Here is a 15,669-nt window from a genome sequence, read left to right on the forward strand (position 1 = left end):
TTTGTAGTCCCATACTCTTGCATTATATGGTTTCACAGAGATGTATTATTTTCCCATAAACTTTGTGTTCATCTGAAGAAAAAAATCATATGTATCTGGGACAGCATGAAGGTGAGTAAATGATGAGAATTTTCATTTTTGTGTGAACTATCCTTATACATTGTTTCCTGGGATTTTTAATTCTTATATGGATTCTGAGAAGAAAATGTATGTCTAAACTACACAAAGTTGGTGTAGCCAAGAGTTCAGCAGTATGGTGGTGTCTGCAGTAGCTTGCAGTTAGGCATAGCCAGCAAAAAGCAGTGTTGATCATCAGCTTTGTCCACAGATGGTTGCCATGGGGCTAATGTCATTGTGTTGTCCACAGAACATGCATTCATATCAAACATTCTGTGCCACATCAGTTAAGTTAACTCTCAGGCTGGAGAGGAACTTCTTTTTGTGGCTGCAGTGTTCTTTTGCTCCATAAAGTTTGCAGGAAAGTCTGTCCCTAGAGTTCTTACAAGGTTTACAGCAGGGGTCTCCAAACCAAAATACAGATATCAGATAGCAGATATTGTAGCTTCGTATCACTAAACACATCTGTCAGCAAATCACCAGTGCACAATTATTTTATTCATAAGCTTATATCATTGTGCAACATACATCTCATGAGAACATGCATTACAATGCAACAGCAGGCCCATCACATTCAAAGTGTGTCATATAAAGCATGAAAAGCTACGTATATAAACAATAAACAATAAAAAGAAACCTTAAATTAAATGTACACTCATTTTCCTGAAACATTTTTGCACGCTTGGCTGATGCTTTTGTCTATCCACAAACCACTCCTCAGGGACTGCATGCAGTTTATCCTTATCCTCCCTTTTCACTCCATCAGTATTATCTTTACCTCCTTAAGGCCTAAACAAGGAGCTGAAATGGTTAATGCTTCCATCGGGAAGGCTGACAAATGAAGGTCAAGGTTATTTTGCTTGAAAATGTACCTAGCAATTTAATGAAATACAATTTATTTTCTTTGCTTTTTTAAATGTTAAATTCACTCTGCTTTAAATGAGGCACAAATGTTTTGATATTCATACAGAAATTACAGTTGATTACAGTTTGATTTTGCTGAATGTATTATTTAAGGTTTCTGCCTGCTGTTAGTTGCTGAGAACATCTAACAAACATTATAAACGTTGGACATAACATTGCAGACATGACTGGCATAAATGAGCTTTAAAAAAAAAAAATCCAACTTCCATGCAATGCATGGCCTATTGCTTATTATGAAGCATCTGTTTATATCACAGTATGTACTATTATGATTTAAAATGCTGTTACATTTAGGTTTTGAGCAAATAATCAAAATCAAGAAAAAATAATACCAACAAACAGATAAGCAAAGGCATTGCTTGAAATATTAGTCAAAACAAGCGTTTTTGTCTGCTAATGATACTTCTTTAAGCCCCATATCCCCCAGGATTTTCTTTTCTTTTTTGGGCGATATGATCTTGGAACAAAATCATTTTTATAATACATTACAGAAAATGTATATACATTCATTTAGTTTTAATCTCAGTGAAATGCAAGAGATGTAGCCCCCAGGCCATAGTCCACATGGGATCCAATTTAGATTCTTTATATAAAGTCTTACAGTATGTCCACTGCAGATGAGGTATCATTTCTATCCCTTCAGCTCCGGGGAAGTGAGTTCTCTCTCAACAGTGTAAAATCTTAATGAAAGCTTTGCGAAACTCTATGTTGAAAGTGGTGTATATGATGGGATTTACAGCACTGTTCACATAGCCCAACCACGTAAAGGCAGTGTAAAGTTCAGGAGGGACTTGGCAGTAAGTGTTCACAATGTGCGTGATGAAGAACGGCAGCCAGCAGATGATAAATACACCTGAAAATAAAGCACGCAGAGGTAATAATTCAGGCTTGGGTGGGCAATGTTAGAAAACTACTCTAGAGTTGAAAACCTATATAAAATGTTTTATTCATGGGTACATATGCACATACTGAACAATATTCAGTTAAATGAAATCAAACATTGTATTGTTATAGCTGAAATGTGTAATTTTCACACCATTAGCATCACCAAACGAAACTGCAAATAATCAAACTGAATACTCCACCTGTTATTGGTCAGGCAAACAGATAGTCCTGCCTCCAAAGTCACACCATTGGCTGAGAGCCAAACTAAAAAATCTAATTACACTTCAAATTAAATTCTCAAAGATGGGTGCTGTCACTTGTATGTTCAAGTGTTCGTTTCTAATAACTTTGCTTTTAGTTAGTTATGTGATGCTATAAAAATGGGGTATGGTGTCATGATTGTGTGTTTGCGATTGTGCGAGAGTCAATGTAATGGAAAGGGTGACCTCTGGTGGTGAATAAACAGAAGTCCATGGACCGAATTTGTGACAGTAGTGCTCTATAATTATAAGTGATTGATAATAAAAATAAATTAATTCACTACAAAAATTGGTTTACTCTATCAAACAGTTCAAGTGTATTGTTTCAGCCAATATATATTTCTATGAAGTATACACTGGATGCAGAGGTTAACATTTAACATTTATCATTTATCATTTCTCAAATCCCTTACCAAAAAGAAGTATACTTCAAGTTTATTTTATTAAGTATACTTAAGTAAAGTTCAAGTATATTTTTAAGTATCCTTTATGTAAGTATACAAATATCAGTGAACTATACTTGTAAGTGTACTATTTCAGTACTCCTTGAGACTAAATTGGCCCACTTTCTATTATATAAAATTATACTTTTAAGTATACTTTAAGTATAACAGTAGTAAACTTTGAGTACAAAGCTAGATTACATATATGTTTTTAGTTTGTACTGTGACTATACTAAAAGTGAACTTATAGATATGCTGATAGTTTACTAAATAAATACTTTTAGCATTTTTAGTACACTCTGAAGTATAGTCTCTGTAAACTACTAGTTTAGTAGTTTTATACTGCAAGTGCAAACAAAAAAAAATTATTCTAGCTTCATGCATTCTTTTTATAAACACTTGAATGTGGGTAAGTTTCATAAACCAAAAATAATTAAATAAAACATTTTAACAAAAAGCTAAAAAAAAAGACTATGAATTGGATTCAGAGTGATAATCAAAACGTAGATGGAGTCGATCAACACCCCAAAGCCTGACAGTCATTATCTCTTCATGGGTCGACATTTTATTCCATAACGTTACACAGTTTTGATGCTGTTTTATGTCTGATTGTGTTAGATTACACGTGGAAGCATGTGTTGTTTTGGTTTCTTCTTCGCTTGTGTTTTGGAAATTTATAACAATGAAAACATGGATTCCCAAAGCACAAGTATAGCTCAAATATATTTAATTATATATAAACATATATATAAGTTTAAGTCAAGTATACTTAAATGTCATTTTAAGTATATTTCTGAGAAGTACATAAAGCACATTTCTGAGAAGTACATAAAAAGTAGACTGAAAGTATACTTTACTATTTTTTTAGTTTAAAAGACGTATACTATTAGCACACTTGAATAAACTTCTTTTTCGTAAGGGATGTCATCTGTTGTTATTACTTCTGGTGCATTTGACAAAAAATTAGAAGCTCAAAAATCTTGTCAAGAGCGATATTTGGAAAGGAAAAGTGAAATTGGCTGTACCACGTTTTTGCTGTTCACAGGAAAATTCCCACTGGACTTGACGATCACAGTGCACAGTTTCACATCATCAGGGTGGGTGCATTTCTGAAACACACATGGGAGAAAACACCAGACTGTTTTGACAGATTTAGACCAGAAAGGAATTAGTTGCCCCGTCCTAGGTTCGGTTTAAATTTATTTGCAATTATAGATTATTACATGCAACTGGAAGGTTGGTAATTCATTCAGTCACAGTGATATTTTTTGTAAATGTCAGCTTATAGATCATGTTTATAGGTAATGCGCTAGGAAAAGTTTCCAAATCCTTTAATGTTTTAAATTAGCTCTTAATAAAAGAAATCATAATTTAAAAACTGCATTTTTTTAATTTACTTGCATTATCTTTGTGTAATATTAAAATTAGTTTGATGATCTGAATCTTTTAAGTGTGACAAATATGCAAAAAATAAAAAAAACAGGAAGGGGGCAAAAACCTTTTCACAGCACTGTATACTTGTAAGTTTTCTTAAAGTGAACTTTACATCATACTTTAAGTAAACTACTATGTCCTTATTTAGATATTATTTTGTATATATGGCTGTACCACGTTTTTGCTGTTCACAGGAAAATTCCCACTGGACTTGACGATCACAGTGCACAGTTTCACATCATCAGGGTGGGTGCATTTCTGAAACACACATGGGAGAAAACACCAGACTGTTTTGACAGATTTAGACCAGAAAGGAATTAGTTGCCCCGTCCTAGGTTCGGTTTAAATTTATTTGCAATTATAGATTATTACATGCAACTGGAAGGTTGGTAATTCATTCAGTCACAGTGATATTTTTTGTAAATGTCAGCTTATAGATCATGTTTATAGGTAATGCGCTAGGAAAAGTTTCCAAATCCTTTAATGTTTTAAATTAGCTGCTCGGCATGAGGATTGCTGAAGCTTTGTATTCTCAATCTACAAAGCATACGTTTTGAATGCAGATGTGGTGACTCTGGAGATCATTTCAGATCTAAAGCCAAAAGTTCAGCATTTTGAAAACAAGTCACTTGCTATATAGAAGGATAAGGATGAGTTTTGCACTTCAAAATGAAAGCGCTCCTGAAATAAACATGATGTTGATCTAAGCCTGTTTTCACATCAGAATACTTTGGAGGAGACACAGCACTGACAGAAACCACTGATAGGAGTTGCTATGTTTACTTATGCCGTCAGCTATCAGTTTCTTTGAATAATGCTATATTGAATTTATTCTGCTGCTATTCCCAACTTTACAACTGCTCATTACTCATATACTGCTAATGGGAATTGCAGTGCTGATTAATTAGTTTGAAATTCATTGACACTGCAATTTTTAACAATCCCAATTCACTAAACTCTAGTGGAGTGCCAACTAAGTAAAAACTTTAACAACTCGTCATCAAGCAGCTGTTCTCACCTTTAAAGTCGAGCTCATATCCATGTCTGTAACTGGGCATGTGCTTTTGGTGTTGACACGTTTCCGTCTCTTTCGCAGTACTACGTAGATCTGCACGTATACTAGCAGTGTTATGATGAAGGGAACGTAGAAGGATACAATGGAGGAGTACACTACAAATGCAGGGTTTGCGATCACACACAGAGCATCATCATGGGTGACTGCAATAGAAGAGTGAAAATTAGATGAAGTGATGCATTATGCATTATATAAATAAAATGGAGTTTACTGACTACCATGTGACATGTAGAATAGATGTCTGGGTCAATGACATATACGACTGTAGATGGTACAGAAAGTGGGGAAAAAAACTTCTTAAAAAGTTATTTACAAATTTTTTGTATTGATGTTGGTTTTATGTTGTTTTGGATTTTTTATATATATTTTCAAGAAAGAAAATAAATAAATGGAATGTCAAGTCATATACCCAGTGGTGTGGTATACGCAGGTATACGGCATATACCCACTTCTTTATCAGTCGGCTTTGCGTATACCCACTTCTAAATCCCCTCTGATATGCATTATTCATTAGTGTCCTGCATTAGCCAAAATCATGACAGTCCACCATGACTAGCTAATCAAATCACATGTAAATAAATGCCAATATTCCCATACTCAGTAAAGACCAGTAAAGTCAGGATGCGCCGGCTTCCCTTTAAATTTGATTGATAATTGCATCTCAACAAATCATGTGAATGCAAGCGCAGTCGGTCTGGGGCGTGTGTGCATGTCAGGGGAGGCGCGAAGAGTGATAAAATAATATTTAATTATTGACTACTAATTTGAATCAGTACATTATAATGAAAACAATACCTTAAAAAGGAAAAGAAGCATGTTTTTGTGATCAGATTTTTTAAACCAGTAAACTCCTGTAAACTTTTCAGTCCAAGGATCCAGTAAACGAATGCCTTCAAACAGTAGCCTAAGTTCAAAACAGCTACAGAGAAAACCTGACCGGTTTGAGTCAGGTCTAGAATTATTATTTTCAGTGCGTATTTGGCTTAAAAGCACGATTGTTTTATAATGGGCGCTGCTGAAGCCTGAAGGTGTTTTTTAGATTCTGAATGGGTACAGTCAGGTAGACTGTAAACATAGGAGTAGAGATGCACAATTCTGGATAAATTGATCACGATTTTTTTTTTGGGGGGGGGTATCAAATAGAGATCATGATTTTCCTACAGATAACTAAACAAAATAGCTTATCTACTAGAGGTTCTGACTAAATGTTAATTGCTGCAGTCTATGTAATTTTAATTATTTATTGCAAAATCTGCACCTTTTGTGGCTAATATTAATTTCATAATGATCCTTACTCCAGTAAGTCAAGTAGCAGAAGTTACAGAAAGTGAAAATGTGGAAATACTATTGGCCCATTTTGGGGTGAACTAAGTATGCAAGATTAGTCTTGACTCTTACATGTCACTGTTTATAGCACAGGCCGTTCATCCTTTGCTGGGCCGCTTAAAAAAATGGGGGCATAAATTAAGAGTATACCCACTTCTCCAAGCACCACTACACCACTGCATATACCCAAGTAAAAAGTATTTATTTTCAATAAATAAATAAATATATTCTGCAGGGGTCCTCTTTCTGATATCATTTCCTGTTTTATGTTTGTTTGTTTTATTTATTGAATGTTGGTCATACCACATGACCTCAGGGGACAAAATTATTAAAAAGTTAATAAGCAGTTAATATATTTTTAATAAGGTTTTCTATGATTTCTAAATTTTTGAATTTTCCCCCTGGAAAAAAAAATCTAAATTAATTCAGAAATAAAAAAACATGCTCATCATAGAAGTGTATTTAAGTCACTGTATATGTGTACATTTGTTTTTGAAAAATGAAAAAAGCTGAAAAAATCTAAACCTTCTCTACTAAATACATACCAATATATTCAAAAATTAACAGAGCGAAAGCAAAAAGGTATCAATTCAGCAGCAGACATAATACTTGTGTTTAATACTGCAGAGTATAACGCTCAACTTCCGTTAACAGTTTCTTACATTATGATTTGTTTTGTTCATGGCATGCCCACAAGTCCCTTACTCCCGTCCTCCCAGCACGAGCATTCAAGCAGAAGAATGCTGATTAAATGACTTCCTCTAATATAACTTTCAAATGTTGTGCCATAATAATATTTCAAAGCAGAAACTATTTGTTCAAGCTTAAGACAAGGGGATCCACTTACACAGAGTTATCATATTCCTTATGGTTATTAATTCACATGCAGAATAATGCATATAAAATTTGCCAAAGTGGACAGTACACTCTTAAAAATAAAGGTGCTTCAAAAGGTTCTTCAAGCGATGCCATAGAAGAACCATCTTTGGTTCCACAAAGAACCATTCAGTCAAAGGTTCTTTAAAGAACCATCTCTTTCTTACCTTTTTGTAATCTGAAGAACCTTCTTTCACCACAAAGAACCTTTTGTGAAACAGAAAGGTTCTTCAGATGTTAAAGGTTCTTTATGGAACCATTTAGACAAAAAGGTTCTTCTATGGCATCGTGAAGCACCTTTATTTTTAAGAGTGTAGATCAGAACTTATAGATATAAAACAGTGTATTGGATTTCAAAGCTTCTTTACATAATGTCTATGTCTGCCACAATCATTTATTTTCATTTAAGGGAATTTCTCCACAAATGCATGCAATAAATTGTATTTAATTTGAATAATTAATCAGAATATTATTAGATTACAATGTTTAATTGATTGACAGCCCTACTAAAAACATGTACACTGCCGTTTAAATATTTGGGGTCGGTACGATTTTTTTTTTGAAAGAAGTCTCTTATGCTCAGCAAGGCTGCATTTGTTTGATAATTGTTTGAAATACAGTAAAACAGTAATATTGTAAAATATTATTACAATTTAACATGATGGTTTTCTATTTTAAAATATTTTAAAATGTCATTTATTCCTTTGACGCAATGCTGAATTTTCAGCAGCCATTACTCCAGTCTATATTGTCACATGATCCTTCAGAAATCTTTCTAATATGCGAATTTGCTGCTCAAGAAACTTTTTATTGTTATCAATGTTGAAAACAGTTTTACTGATTAAAATATTTGTAGAAACCATTATACTTTTTTCAGGACTCTTTAATTAATAGAAAGTTCAAAAGCATAGCATTTATTTGAAATAGAAATCTTATAAATATAAACATTATAAATGTCTTTACTGTCACTTTTGAACAATTTAATGCATGTTTGCTGAATAGAAGTAGTCATTCCTTTCAAAAAATAAAATAAATACATAAAAATTATTCTGACCCTGAACTTTTGAATGGTGATGGACTGCCAATCTAGTTAGTGAATCCCCCCCCCACATTTTTACCAGTATTATTGAGTCCAAACAGCAGTGGACATGATACAGCAAAAGACAGAATCCAGACGACAGAAATCATGACTGTGACTCTCCTCTTGGAGCTGTAGCGTGTGTTATACAACATAGGCATGGCTACAGCTGTGTACCTGTGGGAGATACAAGACAAAAATGTATTGTTTTCTTACAGGCCTTGTTTGACTTGTATCATTATTCCTGCATTGCTCTGCACACAACTTCCCAAATATACCTGTAATCATGTGACCTATGATGTACAGAACCACATATCGGTGCTTCCCCTGACCTCTGTAATCCTTTCTAGTCTTTTCTTCTAGTATCTGATTACGTAATATATAAATAGAGGAGATGTTTAGTATGAACTGCTATTGATCTCACAAGTATTTCTTACTATTCTGAGCTCATGTGACATTGTAAGTGACTATATCATCATCTATATACTGTATAACAACAACCTCAGCACCAAATGTGGTTTATTTTCAGGTGTACAGAAGCTGAGCTGGTCCCTCTTTTGAGCTGAGTAACCAAATTAGGTCTCGGTCAGCATTAGACCGCTCTTATAATGGCAGTGCAGAAACACCTACCTGTCGATACTGATGGCACATAGATTGAGTATACTCGCTGTACACATCATCACGTCCAGGGTGACAAAGATGTCACAATGGATTGTGCTGAACCGCCACTCTCCCACCACCTGGGAGGACAGACATGGACAACTAAACACTCTGCTAATTGTAGAATAATACATCTGAATGCAACCCTACACTGTTTACTTACAAATGTGCAATAGTCAGTTACTTTCCAGAAGCACTCTGGCAAGTATTGCATATTACTAATATCTTCAGATTTTAAATATTCATGCTAACGTCTGTCTTTCTCGTCTGCAAGTCTGCGGGAGTCGATTTACAACAATATAGCACAGGTCAGCCTCATTCACAGTTTGCATCTCCTGAGTTGGCTGGCAGAGCTTTCTGAGCTGCCTCTGATTAATGTGTGTCCTCAGGCAAGCCGAGGGATTCAGAAACCTCTTGATGGTCTTAGGTCCCCGGCTCTGGAGTTTGCATCGCTGTCATTGATTAAAGAATTATTTGACACCTCTAATGAAAGCGGCTGTGAGTTGCCAGAATCAGTTCATCACCATATCTCTAAACTCAGATGAAATGAGCCTCACCGCTATCATTCTCAGGCGTCGCTAGTGATCAAAACATGTCCTTGCACTAATAGAGGCAGAGAAAGAGAGAGATAGGTCCGTAGAACTAGCATGCAGTGTGAAGAGAAATAGAAACGTTTTAAATTGCTGCGCATAGATAGAGCTAATCAGTATGGAAGCTTCTTTTCACCACGGATTAAATATTGCAACTTTTTTCATAATTCTGACCTTTTTCTCGCAATTCTGTGTTTATATCTCAAAATTTGGACTTTGTTTTTCACAATTCAGAGAAGAAAAGTCAGAATTGTAAGACATTAACTTGCAATATTATTTCTTTTTTAAAAGCTGTTTTTTTATTTTGTAACAGAAACAGGCTACCATAAAACAGAGCTGTGTGGCATTCAGAACTGAACTGAGGATGCATTTTAAAAAATGCATTTAAATAGAATGAAATGTATTCTGAGGACAAGCTATGTGAAGAATGGACGGATGGAAATGTATGTTACTGCTGTATGAATGAACTATGTTAAAATGCAAATTGACATTTCACTGCATGTGACAAATACATTTTGAATTAAATTTGAATAATTGAAAAAAAATCTTGAATCTTGTTAGTGGTAAGGATTTTAACAGTGACTCTTTTTGCCGGTTACATACATTATTAGTTGGTGATGATTGAGTGAATGATGAATGAGGCATTGAATCAATTCCAATTCAACCCACTGTTCATATTAAAATTCATATTAATGAACTGAAAGGAGAACATTTCTTAAATTGTCAATTTGGCTCAACCCTGCAGCTAAGCTAAAGCATTTTATTTTATTGGTAATTTCTTGCTAGTATAATTAGGCTATTTTCATGACTAATTTTCATTTGTGTTCTGAAGATATTCTGGAGTTGTTTACGGAAATCATCTTTTGGAATAATGATCTCATCGGCCCTAATCATAATATTGAGGACTTTCATATTGCAACACAACAACAGCAATTTTATTGCATACTTTATTTAGCCAATAAACATTTCAGCCATCTCACAATAGCTCTTCTTAATGTTCTGTTCATGCGTATAAATGATTCAAAACAAAATAAATGATGACCTGAGCTATTGACTTAGAATGCAGTTACTCAGTGCTGCCCTTTAGGAGAAAAACAACACATCACAAGATATCAAAAGGCTAATTTAATACAGCGAGTTATAATAATGCTGTAAATTGGATGTGCTGCATATGAACTGTCACCTTTGACCCATTGTTCAGAGCTCAGTTTAAAATCACACAATCAACCTGCTTGCATTATTCTCTAAAGAACAGGAGTCAAGGACTATGGTCTGCATGTACAACGTGTACATTACAAACCTATGGATTTTGCTTGATATCTGATAGCTTTGCTAATATGTATGGCTCAATGACATACACCAGGAAGTCTTCTCTTGGTTGAGAATAACTACTAACCCGTGGCTAGGATCAGATTTTCTGCAATTTGATTGGCTAGAATGAGGTTTAAAATGGTGCCTGCAGCTCTTCTTTGTTAATTCTTGCCCAGATGGACTCTGAGTTATACAGTCTAATCATCTGAGAATAATTTAATAATCTGTCCTTGCATTAATGTAAACCACAGATGGTTTATGGTTAAATCATTTTAGCATCCCTAACAAAAAAGTATCCAATGATGCTGATACCTACCTCAAGGTAAACCACCCATGGCATTACAAGTGTAGCAACTAGCAGATCAGCCACAGCCAGGCTGACTATCAGGTAGTTGGTAGTGGTCTGCAGGGCTTTCTCCCTCGAGACGGCCATACACACCAGCACATTGCCGAAGACAATGACGAAAATGAGCAGCGTGAGAAGCATGGCGTAATAATTGTACTGGTGCCGCCCCCCTTGTTCCGTGCCATTGAAGCCCCGGGACCCATTTTCAAAGAAGCTTTCATTATAGGCATACTCCGTGAAGACTTCCATCAGATGGTTGAAGCCAAGCCGAGACCCTAGAACCAAAGACAAGAGACTTTTTATGAAAGAAATGCAGAATTTAATTTTTTTTTAATCTCAAGTTTTGTATCCCGATGTGTGTCTTATCATACCCCTACTCATCACTACATCTGGTTTACCAAAAAATAAATAAATAAATAAATAAAAAAACTGTTACACTTGTTATTACTTGCACTACTGTCTGTACACCCAGAATACTGAATGATCCATTTGCACACTGGAATATTTTCTATGCACTTTTTTAAATGTCCATTGCACTTGTGTTTTGTACAGCTTAATGTATCGCTTACATATTCATTTGTAAATGATGTTCATATGTTCATACTTTTCTGCTTATAGTGTACATAAACTTATTACATAATCCATCTGTATAGTATGTTCATAGTACACCTATCTGTATATCATGCTGATAGTATTTAAAAATCTGTAAATTATGGCCATAGTACTGCCTTATCTGTATATTTATAGTACATTTGTAACATATTGGAGACACTGTATAGCCTGTACTTACTGCTTATTGCACTTCTGGTTAGATGCTAACTGCATTTCGTTGCCTTGTGCCTTACATGTGCAATGACAATAAAGTTGAATCTAATCTAATCTAATATCAACTAGATTGCACAGCATGTGCCACTAAGTTTTGGCATGAAAAATCTATTTCTTATTGGAACACCAGAGCAGAAGCTTTCACTTGAAAGCACAGGGCCGTGGCCTTGCGCTGCATGGTACACCGTGTAAAGTCTATCCTTTATTTATGGGTGATCGTTCGCACAGCTGTCCTGAAAAGCCTATGTTTGAACTCTGGATGTGACTAACTAGGACAGAAGTCTCCTCCCTCCCTACTGTTTCCCTTGTGCGATGTCCAAGAAAACAGACAGAAATATAAGCAGTATCAGCTAAATAATACGTGGACACGGGGAGGTAAGAGCGTTTCATAAAATATCACAACAAACGGGCTTGTAGTATATACTGTCTCTGCAAATTGAGAAAAAAAGAAAACTGCACAGTGAGCAATTGTTTTTCGTTCCATATTGGCAGATTTCGCAAAATTCATGTGAGCTCAGCACAAAATTTATTATAGCCCTAATGTGGAAATGGATGGTAACATATTGGAGACACTGTATAGCCTGTACTTACTGCTTATTGCACTTCTGGTTAGATGCTAACTGCATTTCGTTGCCTTGTACCTTACATGTGCAATGACAATAAAGTTGAATCTAATCTAATCTAATATCAACTAGATTGCACAGCATGTGCCACTAAGTTTTGGCATGAAAAATCTATTTCTTATTGGAACACCAGAGCAGAAGCTTTCACTTGAAAGCACAGGGCCGTGGCCTTGCGCTGCATGGTACACCGTGTAAAGTCTATCCTTTATTTATGGGTGATCGTTCGCACAGCTGTCCTGAAAAGCCTATGTTTGAACTCTGGATGTGACTAACTAGGACAGAAGTCTCCTCCCTCCCTACTGTTTCCCTTGTGCGATGTCCAAGAAAACAGACAGAAATATAAGCAGTATCAGCTAAATAATACGTGGACACGGGGAGGTAAGAGCGTTTCATAAAATATCACAACAAACGGGCTTGTAGTATATACTGTCTCTGCAAATTGAGAAAAAAGAAAACTGCACAGTGAGCAATTGTTTTTCGTTCCATATTGGCAGATTTCGCAAAATTCATGTGAGCTCAGCACAAAATTTATTATAGCCCTAATGTGGAAATGGATTAAATTAATTTGCATTTCGTGACAAATGAACCCATTCTGGCCATCTAAATGATATCAAACTCAGAACAAAGGTCTACTTGTCTTCTCAAGTTACTTTGTATGTCATGAATAGATCATTACTTATGGCTTTGAGGTTGAAGGTACAAGGTAAATCTTAAAGAGATTTTTTTCCATGCAGTAGATGGGTTCCAAAACAACACTGGACCCCATGGAAAAAAGCACTGAGATGATTTTTTCTGAAATAACTTATTTTGTCTTCCACTGATGAAAGAAAGTCATACAGGTCTGGAATGACATCCTAGAGATTACAGATTTTTCATTTTGGGGTGGAATGTATTTACCATCAAAGTTTTATAAATGCCTGGCTATATATCAAATTATACCATGTTGCAAATTCCATTTGAACACATCACTTTGGTCATTTTACACTGCCTTGACTTATGACTTATGTAAATCTGAAAGATATGTAAGGGAAAAGAACACTTGAACCTTGCCACACCTCGAATGTAACATCACTCAGGGTTTGAGCAGCGCCTCGTCGGCAGATGTGCCATGTAAATTAACGAATGTGCAATAGTCCTCACTTAAACAGTTCAATATGATAGTAAAAATGCATTCTGTTGGAAGAAAAACACATACAAAACTCCATCACCACAGATATAACCCACTGTGTAAAGGGACCACCACTTATTGGTTTTTCCATATAATTGCCTCTTTAGCCTTCTCAGTGTCAGTTTTGATCATGAAGGCTGTCTCAGAGTTGACACTCCCTACAGAGGAAAAAATATGCATCACAGCTCAACTAAATGATGCTTTTTTTCATTTTTTTTCATATCAGTAATTTGTGATTGTGTTTGTTTGTCGGCTTTGTAATGGGATTTTGAATCAAAACAATTCAGGATGTGTACGTGTCTGTAGATATGTGTACATTAACAACGGAATCAAGCCTAGGAGAAAGTCTCACAGTCTTTCCTGTAAGCTTCAATCCATGCACCAGTTTTGTTTTTGTTCATTAAAAGAAACAAAATTGTCTACAGGAACAAACACAGGTCACACTTTACATTATGTTGGGTGTCCTATTTAGATTCAAATGTAAAGCATTTGATACAGTGTAATTATTGTGTACATACATGCTGTTATGTGAAACACTTTGAGATTTGCATCTGCTGCAAAGGTTTGGGTTAACATTATGGTTATGGTACTGCGGGTCTCCAAATAAACAGTATAATGTATGAATATCATCCACCCACTGTCCCACTCTTCTCCCCATTATTTCCTGTTTTTACCATTATACTGTATATGTATATTTTGCACTGCTTGCTATTTATATTGTGATAGATTTTAACGCAGGTATGTATACACGTTTGATTAACATAATTGCATACTTAGTGCAGTTTGACCTATATAATAGATGCAATTAAAACAGTATGTAGATACAAGTTAAAGTCTAATACTCTAATATAAGGTAAGACCTAAAGCTCTAAAATTAAACTATTCTAAATTCAGCTTAGTGAAAAAATATAAATAAAAGACATGGGTTACACTCTTATTGCCTCTCTCTCTCTCTCTCTCTCTCTCTCTCGTTCGCTCTCTGTCAAACACACGCTCACACATCATTGTACGCAATTTATACAGCTATTTTGTCACTTTGAAAAGCGGCTGAATTAATTGGAAAATATTACAACCAGCAGTTTACACAAAGTCGTCTAAAACAGATGCTTGTTTTCCCTCACGCAGTGGAATAAAGTTTCTCTGAAAGTGTCGGCATCAGCGAATATCTGTTAATTAGCAGCTCTATCACGCGTCCTAATTATTCACGAGCAGAAATAACTAGTTCACAAAGGAGAGAAAATGCCGTGCTGTACCTTCAAAACCGCAACTTTCATCCAAAGAGCGGAAGTATCCCGTTTCTTAGAATTGAAATCCACTTTTCTCCAACGAATGCACTTGTCCATCCGAGCGACTGTAACTGTATTCCTCTTCTGTCACAATTACAGCTCCACGGGTGGATACAACCACTGTAAACCGGCAAACGCGACTACTTCCACAAGGAAATTACATTTTGGCTATCAAAAGAAGGTGATCATGATGTAAATATGCTTTTCCAGGATTTGTGGAGGTGTTAAACTGCACTTAGCAGGAGCAACCCATATCCGTTTGAGTCCAAGCGGAGTGTGAGCAACGCGAGCGTGTGAGCGCAGCATCTGAGCGGTAACCTTCAGCATCCTCTGAGGGACAATCTCAGTCCCTCCAACAGAGATTGCGAAGGCTGGAAACGAGGCGGGGCTGTTACATCAACATCAGTAAGAAGAAAATACAAGTGCTACATTTCTAATCACA

General features: G+C 35.6%; 1 protein-coding gene across 1 annotated transcript; it reads right to left on the reverse strand.

The window, feature by feature from the left end:
* Nucleotides 1–1,661: 1,661 nt before the first annotated feature.
* Nucleotides 1,662–15,320, reverse strand: LOC107601683 (D(2)-like dopamine receptor). The gene is made up of 7 exons (XM_016293941.1): nt 15,195–15,320; nt 11,296–11,600; nt 9,049–9,158; nt 8,459–8,595; nt 5,082–5,281; nt 3,655–3,738; nt 1,662–1,940 (listed from the first exon to the last, which is right to left on the reverse strand). The coding sequence occupies exons 2-7, from the start codon at nt 11,572–11,574 to the stop codon at nt 1,707–1,709; spliced, it is 1,044 nt and encodes a 347-aa protein (XP_016149427.1). The 5' UTR covers nt 11,575–11,600; nt 15,195–15,320; the 3' UTR covers nt 1,662–1,706.
* Between the last annotated feature and the right edge of the window lie 349 nt (nt 15,321–15,669).

Source organism: Sinocyclocheilus grahami, unplaced genomic scaffold, assembly GCF_001515645.1.
Source record: "Sinocyclocheilus grahami isolate Dianchi unplaced genomic scaffold, SAMN03320097.WGS_v1.1 scaffold311.1, whole genome shotgun sequence".
In the NCBI taxonomy this organism is placed as follows: domain Eukaryota; kingdom Metazoa; phylum Chordata; class Actinopteri; order Cypriniformes; family Cyprinidae; genus Sinocyclocheilus; species Sinocyclocheilus grahami.